Below are 12718 nucleotides of genomic sequence, written 5' to 3'. Positions count from 1 at the left end.
TATATGTGTATATAATGTCAAGCTGCATGAGCAGCTTTTAACCAAGGAGACCCTCCAGGCTCTGTCTGGAAAATAAACATTGAATTGAATTGAAATTTATGAGCCCTGCTATTCACATGCTTGCTAGATGTTGATGGCATATTTGTGTTACATACGTGATACAGGTATCAGTAACAGCTGTCTGCTCCCAGGCAAAGGCAAGAAGTCTAGAAGTTCTTTTGCAGGAATTTTCTTTCTTAGCTGTGTTCACAGTCCACCCGTAATCACTCAGTATATTATTTGGGAAATTCATTGCTCTGTGACTAATCTCATCAGCGAACAAGTTCATCAGTTTAGTGACTTATCTACTGCTTGGGCCAACTAAACTGTGCCGGCCAAGTTACTCAATCCAGTGCACCTTGTCCACTCCCCAGTGAGAATGCGAGGCAGCAGCTGGAGCTCCTCCGCGAGGCGCGGCGCCACGCGGCCGCGGTGCTGATCCAGGCGGTGTGGCGTGGCTGGCACCAGCGGCTGCGGTGGCCCAGCCTCCGACGGAGCCTGCAGCTGCACGGCAGGACACCGCGAGCGGCCAACATGAGGCACGTACACGAAAAACTTTGCACCTTTTTCTCCCTCCAGCCGATTTCTCGAGGAATGCCAAGGCATCTCGGATTGTAATTCATACTGGTGTGGCACCACGAGGACAGGGACGGAGACGGAGTGACGACAACACAAGCGCTAGCGCTTGTGTTGTCGTCACTCCGTCTCCGTCCCTGTCCTCGTGCCACAGCAGTATGAATTCATACGAACTCGCCCAATTTCTCAACCCTTTTGGATTGTAAGAATTCGTGACATTCATCGTGCAGTTTGTGACCTTGCCATCGCTCTAGGTCGCCATGCCTTCTTCCCCAGATGACAGTATGAAGTGGGATTCTAAATGCTCTGTCTTGTTTTCATGTGGGCCCACTTCGAAGCAAGTGGTTTTACAAATGGTCATAACAAAACTAGAGTGCAAATAAAGCCTGGTCCCAAGCAGCACGGCTAATTGGCCCTGTATTGGAAATGTATTCACCAAGGCTGGGCCTACCAAGGACCAGAGCGAAACCATTAATTTCCAATATTGGGCCAATATTATGTGCTGCTTGGGTAGTTTTATGACGACCATTATGAATTTCGCAGTGGTCATCACAAAACTACCCAAGTGACACACGATATTGGCCCAATATTGGAAATAATGGTCATCGCAAAACTACCCAAGTGGTGCACGATATTGGCCTGATACTGGAAATTAATGGTTTTGCTCTGGTACTTAGTAGGCCCAGCCTTGGTGAATACATTTCCAATATTGGGCCAGTTAGGTGTTCTGCTAGGGTAGAGTGCAAATAAAGCCTGGTACACCACAGCAGTTCTGCATGTGTGGTATGGAAGGTGACCGGCATTTCAGTTTTACATACTAGATTGGTGCAACTTGTGGCACCAAATGTATGTTTACTAACTACACAACTTTGCACTTTGTGGTTTCATGTTTTGCATATTCGGGTTTAAAGGACCCATCACACACAGCTAGCATACCAGAAACGTGCAAGATAAATGCGTGAAAAAGAAAACCGGTGCATGTGGCGAGTGCAGAACTGAGGCATTGCTGTTGGTATCTGCCAACGGCAAGCAGAAGTATTAGTTTTTGTTTCAAGGTAAGTTTGTTATTTTTCTGCCCCTTAAGATGCTAAGAAGTTTTAATCACAAACTTATATCCGGCCAGAAGCAAAATATATGTGCAGAAATGTGTTTCATAACTTAGGATGGTATGGCTGTAGGGCAGCTAGTAAGATAATATAGACCTGAAGAAGTGCAACAAAACAGCACTGCATTGCTGTGTATTCTTTTGTTGCCATTATGTTATCAGTGTTATTACCTGCAATGGTGAAAATTGTGTGCACAGGTGCAAATTGCCAGGTGGTGCAATGGTCAGCAACATAATCCTTTTTAATAAGAATGCTGCATTTGCCTTCCCTTGAAATCGACTTCGGTTCTTTAATGGAAGGTCGGTCACGGTAATAGAATGGATGAGATTAGAAAATCCTCAAGGAAAGGGTGGATGCGACTGGTGCTCGTGGCAAATAGAGATGCCAAAGCACGCACACTGCACATATAGTTGCTCCCTGAGGAAGCAAAACCAAAATTGGACAGTGAACGCAGTCAAAGATGTGACAAAGTCAGTCAAACGACCTTCTTCCTATAATTAAATGCTGTATGCAGTGCGCATTTGGCAAGAGATTTTCTGCAACAAGCGTTCCCCTTAAATGCAGGACACAGCCGGCAGTCTCACCGGCAGGGGTCGGAGTCCAGGGCCGACCGCGGCCTCAGCCAATCTCAGGGACACCTCCACCGGAGATGGAACGGTGTGACAACAAGACCATCCAGCAGACCTGCTCCTTATTCGGCCTGGACTTGGTACGTGGTGTAGTGGTCACCTTGCAGACCATGTGGGTGCATGGGCAGCACCTATCTGCACAGCTCTGTCTGCAACATGTGTCCATCACTAGCTGTGATCAGTACCTTTAGTACACTAGCACTTATTGTGGCTATTCCCTGCATCCCAGCAAACAACAAACCTCTCAGAGACGTCTAGCCAGAGGTTTGTTGTTTGCTGGGATTTAGCTGTTCTGTGTTTGTTTGTTTGAAGCCTGCTTCTGGCAGGTGGGAACCTTCCACTTGCCCAGGTGTGCGTGTGTACGTGTGTGCACACATGTGCACACACGTACACACCTAGCAACCTGCCCACCGGATTGTGAGCAAACTGCCCACCATGGCAGGTGGCAATTCAATTAAATATTCATTGTGATAGCTTGCTTGGGAAGAACAACCTGGGCCACAGAAGCCCCACCAGGTGGCAGCAACTGCCATCGCAGGGCAGTGGCTGATCGCTTAACCACTGCACACTGCTCCAGGAGTGGTATGAGGACGAACAGGGACATATGAATGTAAAGTAGAGAATGACCAGTTCTACGTATACAGGCATTAACACATTTAATTTATCACCATCATACCCTCAAGGCAGAGGTTAGGTCCGTTTTCACCAATCTGTAACCCCGCCTGCTATAACTCCTTCGGGCAATGCCGGCTAACTCTTGAATAAAGAATAAAGAATCTTTGTTTGAAGCCTCTTTGACCTTGAAAACTGAGCCTAGAACCAAAACCTAATGCTAGCGCACCTAATTCGCATTTGGCCTAACTGTGCTAAAATCATCTGCCATTTTTTTGGTAGTTAAGTTACATCTGCCTGTGGTCATGCTTACAATGAAGCTCAGATGAAAATCTTAGCCAGTTCAACTGGCCTATGGAATACAGTCCAACCTCGTTATAACGAAGTCGTATTTTGCGCGGAAATTCGTTCGTTATATCCAATATTCGTTATAAAAGTATGCACTCAAATTCCCACAGAAAAGGTCGCTAATAAACCCAGGTAAAGAGTACTTTAAGATGGACAGCACAGGGTTGAAAAAATGCACTATTTTTGAATTTAACGCGTGGTATAAGCATATGAAACCTCGCCTTGCATTTCGTACTGGAAAGCAAGAGGAAAACTCACAAATCGGGCTGCTGGCCAGGTGCAAAAACTAATTTATTTAAAAAACGACGTAATCTTCGTTTGGCGGCACTTCACACTGTTTGACAGGTTATATTTCTCGACGAAATCAACACAGAGCAGCGCTTTCCCGATGTCAGCTTATTTGGCCACAGGTAGGTTCCCGAAGTACCCCCTGAACTTCCTGGCCATGTCAGCGGCCTCGGTGCTGCTGAGAGCTCGCACTTCGCCATCTTCACATGCATCGCTGTTTCTAGCATCATTTGCGGAAACCACCTGATCAGTAATTTCTTGGTCGGTCAGTTCGGGCGCCACAGCCAAGTTGTCATCTGCACAGATGAATTCCTCGAACGTAACGTTCGGAACCGCCAGCTGACGCCATGTCGTCTCGCCGAAATTGTCCGCTTGCCTCCCAGTTGCACGCGGAAGCTTTCTGCCTACTTCTCGCAGTTCTCTGCGCCAACGGCTGCTTCTTCGCCAGACAAGACGTGGCAAACAATCCGATGGCGGTCATTAAATCGCTGCAGCCAGCCACTGCTTGCATGAAAGTCATTGTGGCCTCAGAGGGAAGTGAGACTTCTCACCTTCATTTGAAGGACGGCACCAGACACAGGCAGGTTACGTGCTATAACGTCCTTGAACCATGCAAACAAGGCATCTTCAACATCCTGTCTTGCTGTCATTCTTCACAGCGCCTGCAGAGTGGGCGTTTGAAATCTGCCTTGCGCTCAGGACAACCATCTTATCTAGACAGATAGAGTGCTAGGCGCAACACCGAAGTCCGCGGCAATGACTTTTCCTTGCGCCCGCTGTCAACTGCCCTGAATATCTTTATCTTCGTTTCAAGCGAAACTGCTGTTTGTTAAGATGCGTTCCGCTACGGCGTCTACAGATTGAACTGCAGAGATAGCGCGCGCGGGGCGCGGGTCGGAAATTGCGACGGCGGGGGTGGCCGGGGAGCGGGGGAGCGGAGCGGGCGTCGGTTCGATCACGTGCCAGTCACGTGCTAGGCAGCCGTTGATGCTAGATTCATTCGCTCTCCCTAGATGGCGCCGCGTGCGGAAGCGCGGGTGATTCAAACACATTTTAGGTGCGCGCGCTTCAAAAGATCAAAATTTAGCGTGTTTTGAGATTTTTTCTTTCTTGTTTGCGCATTTTGAGCCCCGTGAATACAAAAACTGTTTCGTTATAACCGATACAGTGTCAAATTTTGAATTTTTCGTTTCGTTATACAGATAGAACTCCCTTAGAAATAAAGCATGTCCAACCAAACTTTTCTTTCACTTCGTTATATCCGATAATTCGTTGTATCCGTGTTCGTTATAACGAGGTTCGACTGTAACTCCCAGTTGGTTCGAGTTGGAACCAAATGTGAACGATGGATCCCAACACCGGAACCAAAGTGAAAACCAAAGTGCAAGTGCACCTAATTAGTGCACCCTAACTACGCAAATCTGCCTTTTTTTTATGCGGCAGTGTGCAGCTGATAGTGCCTCAAAATGATTAATTATGGTGTAAGCTAAGCACGCAGGTTTTTTTTTTCATGTTTACAAGTGTTTCATGATGCCTGTTGCTCTGAATTATACTGGCATGAACTATCAGCACCCACTCTGGCTATTGCTGTCTAGCTGCAAGTCATGCTAAGTGCAACTGTACCAGCTCGTGGATCTGAAGTGGAGATGGGTGCAAAAGTTTTACCTCTGCTTGCTAAAGTTGAGCATCTACCCACATTCAGGCTTATCATAGGGATGAATTTTCATAGTGCATGGGCTTTGACTAGTGTGACCTGGCACCAACACACAACAGTTTTTTGATATTGTTGTGCTCTAGGCACACATCCAAGGGGGGGCCCTTGAAACCAAACTCATCCCTCCGCCCCCCCCCCAACCAGCTGTATTAGAACGTTCTCTTTGATCATGCACAGCTAGTACAAAAAATTGTCTCGGGCCCCTCCCAAAAAAATTCCTGTGTTGAGTCACCCAAAAATAAATCCGAATGTGGTGTGGTCCATCATCATGTTTGACCATATGTCCATGACTTTGCATAGACATGGACCATCTTTCACTGAAAGTGAGATCACCGCTAAGCTAAAGAAATGGGCAAGGTGGTGGACACTTTGCTATTGTAGCTACAAGTCCCTCTTTACTCAGTAAACCCTGAAGTCGTGCACTTTATTTAACGAAGCTGACAATCGGCAAACACTGAACTTTCTTCCCGGCTTGACTGTGAACTTCCTTCATTTAGGAGCGGCCGCCACCCGTGCCACCGAGTCGCCCCTACACCGTCAGTGGTAACACCAAGCTGGGCTACCCACAGACCCGAGTGATGAAGATGAGCTACCCTGGTGAGTGCTGCATTCCACTGGGGCCACTGGATCAATGCCATGCCTTGACTGTGCTGAAGTCAGGACCAGGAAGACTGCACTGCTCGCGTATAGTGTGTTGCCGAATCTCCACAAGAGCCCATGGGACAAACACATTGGCAACTTTAAGCGTCCTTTAACAGCATGATCATGCACTCAATTGCTCTCAGATTATTCTTTCAGCTGCAGACTACAGTGCACCTATATGTACTGACATTTTTAAAGACCCTAGTGATGCTAGGTAGCTTATGGCATTGCTGTCATGGACTTGATCAATGCAGATATTCGTAAATCTGTAAAATAGCAGACAGAGGAGCAATGACTTTCAATGAATGTGCACTAGATTGGTAGGTTTTATACATCTTCCTTGAAAGCAGTTATTTTCGCTTCTGGTAAACCCAGAAGCACAGTATGAGCATTTCTGGCATGAAGCTTGTACTCACTGGACCACTTGTGTACGTTTATGATGTACAGTCTCTGCCAAAAGTACCTGTGCCACTTGACATGGGTGAAATTGCCGCCAGTCATGTGACAGAGTTTTCATGGCACTCTAAGTGCCCTAAAGCACCTAGAAGGAGCAGCAGTAGCATCATCATCATCAGCCCACCTACGCCCACTACAGGGCAAAAGCCTCTCCCATGTCTCTCCAATTAACCCTGTCCTTTGTCAGCTGCGGCCACCGTATCCCAGCAAACTTCTTAAGTTTAGGGTTTAGTATTACTATTAGGAAGGTACATCCCAGAAAAAGCTCCTGTCACTTGAAAAATGGCTTGCCCACTTTTCGCAAAGGCTGCACTAGCAATCTGCTATGTGGAGAGGCTTTGCTTTGGGGCTCGTATTAATCCTGGGACTCCTGTCTTTCCAGAAGAGTCAGCAGGGGAGGTGAAGCTTCCCAAGAGTGAAACTGTGGTGGTTGTGGGAGCATCACCAAGGCGTGGTCACCTACTGGTCGAATACAAGGGACAGACATACCACGTGCCATACCAGTTCCTCGAGCTGAAGTCATCACATCCTAGCAGTCCAACCACGACCACTGGGCCTCCCGCATCTGGAGTCAACATATGATGATGTGTGCGTGTTCTTTTTCAAGTGCCCACCATTGTGCCACCCTGCCAGAAGAGGTTCATCAACTTGGTGCTTGCTGACTGCTCTGACGCTGGGATGTTTTGGTCTCAAGACTGCAGAGCCAAAAGGAGCCACTGATCACTTGCTCTCACTTTGCTCACGGAAGCCCCTGAGCTGAAGCGCAGACTGACGGTCTCATTGCTTGGGAGTCTCCTAGTGGTCAAGAGAGCTGTATAAATGTCTCCATAACCTTGACCTGGTCGTTGCTAATTCCTGACCGGTGCATAAATGCACACATGCACCGATGCCGATTGTAGAGTGCAATTTTCTCAACTGTTTTTGCTGTCAAACCAGAAGCTGGAGTTATCTTGTGCCTTTTAAGGGGGTCGTGGTGCTCTTGAGCAAGGAACCTTGACTGGCTTCAAAGTCCTGCTGACACCAAGACCACTGTTTTGGAGAGGTTCACAACACTCTGTACCCCCAGCGCATTGAAAAGTTTGATATTTTAAGGCTTTTAAGGCTTAGTTACTCAGTTTCCTTGTTGCCTTTGAGGTCCTTTCCATTATATTGACTCTGAAAGTGCTGCTCAGGGCATGGTCACTGATTCCAGATTGCCAGTATGGAAGATGCTTCAGAGATGACCCAAAGCTCTAGACCTCATGTTCTAGCAACCTGATGTCTCTGCTGCTGGCTTGCACTTTTGTCAGGGCTGGAACTGACCAGAATGCACTAGAGGTCAAATTGGAGCGGTGCATCAGGCACGTCAGCACCGGTGACAATAAGTGCAGATATTTCAGCATTGAGCAGAAACTGAAGGAATGCTGTAATCAATGGCACAGCAGTCAATGGCCAAGTTTGGAAGATATGAGAACATCCTTCTGGCTCACAAACTGGTGTTGACGGAGCAAGACATGGCCTACAAGTGCACATTACTCGGTGGCAACCAGCGCAGTCATCTTTTCAACCGTTGCACCTTGGAAGCATCTCCTATCTCGTCGACAGTGTATCTTCTGACCGATCATGTGGAGTCAATCGTGCTGTGGTGCGCTGTGCAGAGACATCATAATGTTGGCTCCAGGTCATAACTGCCATTTTTCTGCTTGCACGCAAAGCGAGATCAAGCTGCTACCACCTTGATGTGGATATTGTATCCAAGTGGCATTTACTAACATTGGGCTGTTGAATGAGGTCTGTGAAGAGCAAATAGATAGCCACCTGTGTTTTGTTGTGCCAAGCTCAAGTAGCCTGTGACCCGGATTCACAGGGCTCGTATGCACATGAAGAGTGCAGCATAAGGATCAGTGTGCAATTCTGTAACAAATAACACACTGGATGCTTCAGGCACTAACTTCTGGTGAACTGACATAGCGTCCGCAGAGGATTCAAAGCTCCAGTGCAAGCACAGCCATCTATAAAAATATCATGTACATAGTTGTGTGTCTGAGAAGCAGGAGTGGTGCATTTCTCATGCCCAGCGATGGGCGCGCTGTGAACATTGTTTTTGCTTCTGCAGAGCTGTACATAGGATTCTGCCTGTTAACTGCACTAACAAAACTCTTATTTTGTGCACAGTTGGTGCTTTTACACCTAAATACACTGCAGCATGATGAAAAAACCAGATGTAGTTGGCTCCGAACGATGAGTGGATAGCTGCCTTTTGCAGCTATGAACTAAGCCTGACCGCAAGGCCTAACTGCTAAGCCTAACAAGTTGGAAATTGCACTTGGCACGATGTAGGTACGAAAGGTGTTGGGACGAGGACAGGTATTTTCAAGTGGAAGATTAGCAGAGAAGTAAACGATAAAATTGAACCACAATGAGTTTCTTACGAGTCAGGTGATGAAAGTGACACTAACAAGCAGTTGCAGGCAACTACTTACGCAGCGAGTGCTGCCTATTTAAATGCTGTTCTGGTGGTATCCTGGTGCATGAGTCTTATTAACATGCTCATATCATGTCATGCAGTGTGTGCATGAAGTTTTTTCTGTTGTTTGGTAACAATGAGAAACAAAATACTCAGGTTTTTCCTGCTCCCACAGGAGTCTTCGCACGATGCCAATTTTTTTTTTGGTCCGATAGAAAAATATATGCTTCGGCTTTCTGAACAGTGACCCAGTTGTTGCATGAAGCAACAATGTTACCTTTGCTGATGAAGTGACACAAAAAAGGCTGTTGCAAGCACTCAAAGATGAGTCAGCATTCAGCTGATTTTGCAGCATTCTTGGTAGCAGATGCTGCTGAACAGTGGTGCTTTGGCCGCAAGTTGTGTAATGGCAGCTTTACTTGCCTTAGCCTAATCCAAAGCCTTAAGATAACCAGTTGTTCTGATCAGCTGTGAAGAAACAAGCTGTGCCCTATGTCGGCAGTTGAAACAGAATCCAGCTGCCGCATTTTGTTGAATGGTGCCTAGCAGCGCCATCTCGTAGAATCCGCGTGTTGCGTGTGTTCCATTCTTCAGGTGCAGTTTGACAGTGGTTGCCATGGTACCCATGTTGTTTTTCTGTGGTTGCATACTCTGTTCCTTTCTGCAGTCTATACGTATCAGAATGTTCATGTGCAAAATATGTGATGGGAGTGCCAAAATATGTGTTGAGTTTTACAAGAAGCGAAACCATGTTCCTGTTCACTAATGCAGTTCGCTACACATTGTTGGCACACTACTTATTTAACAGTCCACCGTCTGTGATGTCGCGTCCTGTCTTTCATGCACTGTCAGTGTTGTAATTGTATTCCTTGTCATCTTTTCACTGTAGTCCTTCATGAAACTAACTGTTCCGTCCATGCAGCTGTGACTAATGCATTAACATGACATTCTGTGTTTCACTGCACTGCTGCAGTGTTCAGCTTAAATCCTCTTCCTTTCCACGTGTCCAGAAACACTACTTGGATTTCTTTTGTATCAAATCTGAGCAGACCTTTAAGCTTTTAAAAAGACTTAACTAATCAGGAAACATATACTGCTGAAGTCAGTGAAGAAACTAAGTGATGCGATAATAAGGCAATCCAACAAGACTGTACTTAATTTACAGTACATTCCACACAGGTGCCATCATACAACCCCCCCCCCCCCCCCCTCGTTTTTTCTAAAAAAAAAAATGTTTAGATGGTTATTTTTACCCATTTTTTTGCCCAAGATTTTTTTGAAGATGCTGCACCTGTTTTCACTAGATGGTACCCCGTTTTTTGTTGTTGCCTTTGGGGTGCACGGGAGTTTTACAAATCCATCTCTCTCCTCTCCAAAAATATGTTACTAAAAGCAAAAATCGTGAGATCTATGCCAGAAAGATTCTGACTGATTACGTGTCAATTTCTTAAATATGCAAACCAATGAAATGGCCTTTGCACACCTTTTTTTTTTCTGCCATGTTCAACATGGATGAGTTAGAGGCAATGAGAGCACTTAGTTTGTGCCTAACCAAACAGAAGCCGTTTATATTGCTGTCGATTTCATTTAGCTTGGTCCTAAATTGAGCCATCTTAAGAGCACTGACACAGTTTCACTTCGGAAAATTCCTTCTCCAAAGATTGCAGATTGAGGCGTTGACTGGGACGAGTATAAGTTAAACAATGTTTTAGCTGAAACAGCAGTTGCCTATAATGAGTTCCGATTTTCTCTCTTCTATCGACTCTAGAAATACTGGCTTTGCCAAAACTCCACAGCATGCTTTGCATAACTGATGCAGCCAGTCATGCCAAACCAAGTTCCTCAACCAATCAATGCCAACAAAAGTCTGCCTCAAGATAAAAAAAGCATGTCCACTGCATTGAAGTCCCTGTGTGATGCATATTTCCTTCCGCCATTTGTACATACATTGTGTGTTTGTCCTGCCTGACTGAATGAACGGGTACAGTTACCATAATATGTGGATTGTGTGTCCCCTGTGTTGATCCGCAAGAGGGTGACCCCTGCTAACATTGTGTGTGCGTGTGCCTCAATAAACTGCGGATAAATATTCTGTGGAAAAAGTTTCTTCGCTGCCTCATCATGAAGAGACAGCAGGCTGCTACATATAACAAATCCATGGCTAACCAGGGCAATATGGCCTAGGGCCACTCTTTTTCGATAAATAAAGAAAAAAATTCAGGGGGCACTTTGACTCTCTAAAGTGCTGCAAGGCGAAAGCCTTTCCTGGCGCACGGTTTGGCATTGACTGCCAGACTGTTTGTGCTGTACCAGAGCTTTATTTGACTACACACTCTGAGTGCCAACTTTGTTGCCGCCGTGGTGGCTCAGTGATCGTGGCGCTCGGCTGTTGACTTGAAAGACGCGGGCTCCATGACTGCCGCGGTGGTCTAATTTCGATGGAGGCGAAATTCTAGAGGCCCGTGTTCCATGGCTCTGTTCGCAGTAATGAGGTATGTAATGAGGTCACCCACGGACGCCTTACGCTCCCTGTCGGAGCGGACGACAACTATTTTATTAGTTGTTGTGTGCTCCAAAAGGGGGTGTCAAGCATCCGTGGGTGACCCCATTACTTCAAATCCGCGCACTCTGACAGACATCATAACCATTTCGATCAACCAAAAAGCGTGACACCTCTGCTGACAACCTTCTGTCAAAAACCTTCTGTCGACAACGATGAGGCATTAAAGGCTTTCACCTTAAAATATGAAAGTTATTCAATAATGATGGGAGTGCAAATTAGGCATATATTATAAGAAGACTGTTGCCAAGAGTTGACATTTGGTATATTCAGTGATCAAAATCTACCCCAGGACATGGGAAGAATATCCTGCTCATAAAAGGGGGCGTTCTTAGGACAGCAGAAAACCAGCGGAAAGGACGTGTTCACAAGGAGGAGAAGAACACAGGACAACTGCGTACTTCTCCTCCTTGTGAACACGTCCTTTCCGCTGGTTTTCTACTTACCATGCACCAACTGGTCCAACAAGCTACGCTTCTTCAATCTTAGGACAGCTTACTCCCATATGAGCTGATTCCTGTTTAGAGTGCTGTACTACATTTCACAAGCAATTCTCACCTGAGTGACAACTCTTGAGAATTCTTTTGCCTTGCTGCTTGAGAGAGAAAAATTTGCAAGCAATATTTCTTACGAGTGGTGCATTTGTTCGGGGAGAGCTACTGAAGCGAAATGTTACAACACATTTTCACTTCCAGTCATCTGCAGCCACTAAACAATGAATGCTACCTCAGAGAAAAGCAGGCGAGAGACATCATCTTCATTCGCCTGACTACGCCCACTGCAGAGCAAAGGCCTCTCCCATGTCTCTCCAATTAACCCTGCCCCTAGCCAGCTGCAGCCATCGTATACCCGGAAAATCCTTAAAGGGTCAGTCTACTGAATTTTATCGACCATATTTTCTTTGCGGCAACCGATAGCTCTTTACTCAAATGACCGTTTAGTCAGCTGTGGTGCCAAGGAGTGCGGTAGAACATTTTAAAATAGAATTTATTAATGTGGGAACACATCTGTATGAGATGGTAGTCTCATCTGGCAACCATCTGGATTTCCGCCGCGCGGCGACAAACATGGCGGCGCCCGTCGAAGCCGGACCTCTCGCTTCGGACTGAATTCTCGTTGTTGCTGCCTTTTTCAGTGCGTTCACTGGCCATAAATGGGGCGCCTGTCTTTCGCTTCGTCTCATCTCGCCTCTAAGTGAACATATAAGGGATAAATTTGCTTTATTTTAATAATTAGTGTGACGATTCTGCCGCTCCTAGGCTTAAGTGGAGAGTCGGTTTGTTTACAGCAATGGTTCCCGTC

At 46.2% G+C, this 12718-nt stretch overlaps 1 protein-coding gene across 7 annotated transcripts in view; it reads left to right on the top strand.

Moving 5' to 3' along the window:
• Positions 1-10945, top strand: part of dachs (unconventional myosin-IXb-like dachs) — a 392239-nt gene extending 381294 nt beyond the window's left edge. For 6 of the 7 annotated variants that reach the window (XM_089586297.1, XM_089586294.1, XM_089586301.1 and 3 more), the window contains 4 exons: positions 414-578; positions 2286-2430; positions 5810-5909; positions 6793-10945. In XM_089586297.1, the coding sequence (XP_089442423.1) occupies positions 414-578; positions 2286-2430; positions 5810-5909; positions 6793-6992 (610 nt within the window). In that variant the 3' untranslated portion in view covers positions 6993-10945. The remainder of the gene's footprint in view (positions 1-413; positions 579-2285; positions 2431-5809; positions 5910-6792) is intronic. The other variant, XM_089586296.1, reaches the window with a different exon arrangement.
• Positions 10946-12718: the final 1773 nt, after the last annotated feature.

The sequence above is a fragment of the Amblyomma mixtum genome, chromosome 4 (genome assembly GCF_055824585.1).
Source record: "Amblyomma mixtum isolate Tamu chromosome 4, ASM5582458v1, whole genome shotgun sequence".
Lineage (NCBI taxonomy): Eukaryota > Metazoa > Arthropoda > Arachnida > Ixodida > Ixodidae > Amblyomma > Amblyomma mixtum.
Note: the sequence above shows the minus strand (reverse complement) of the source record. Positions and strands in the feature narration are given on the sequence as shown.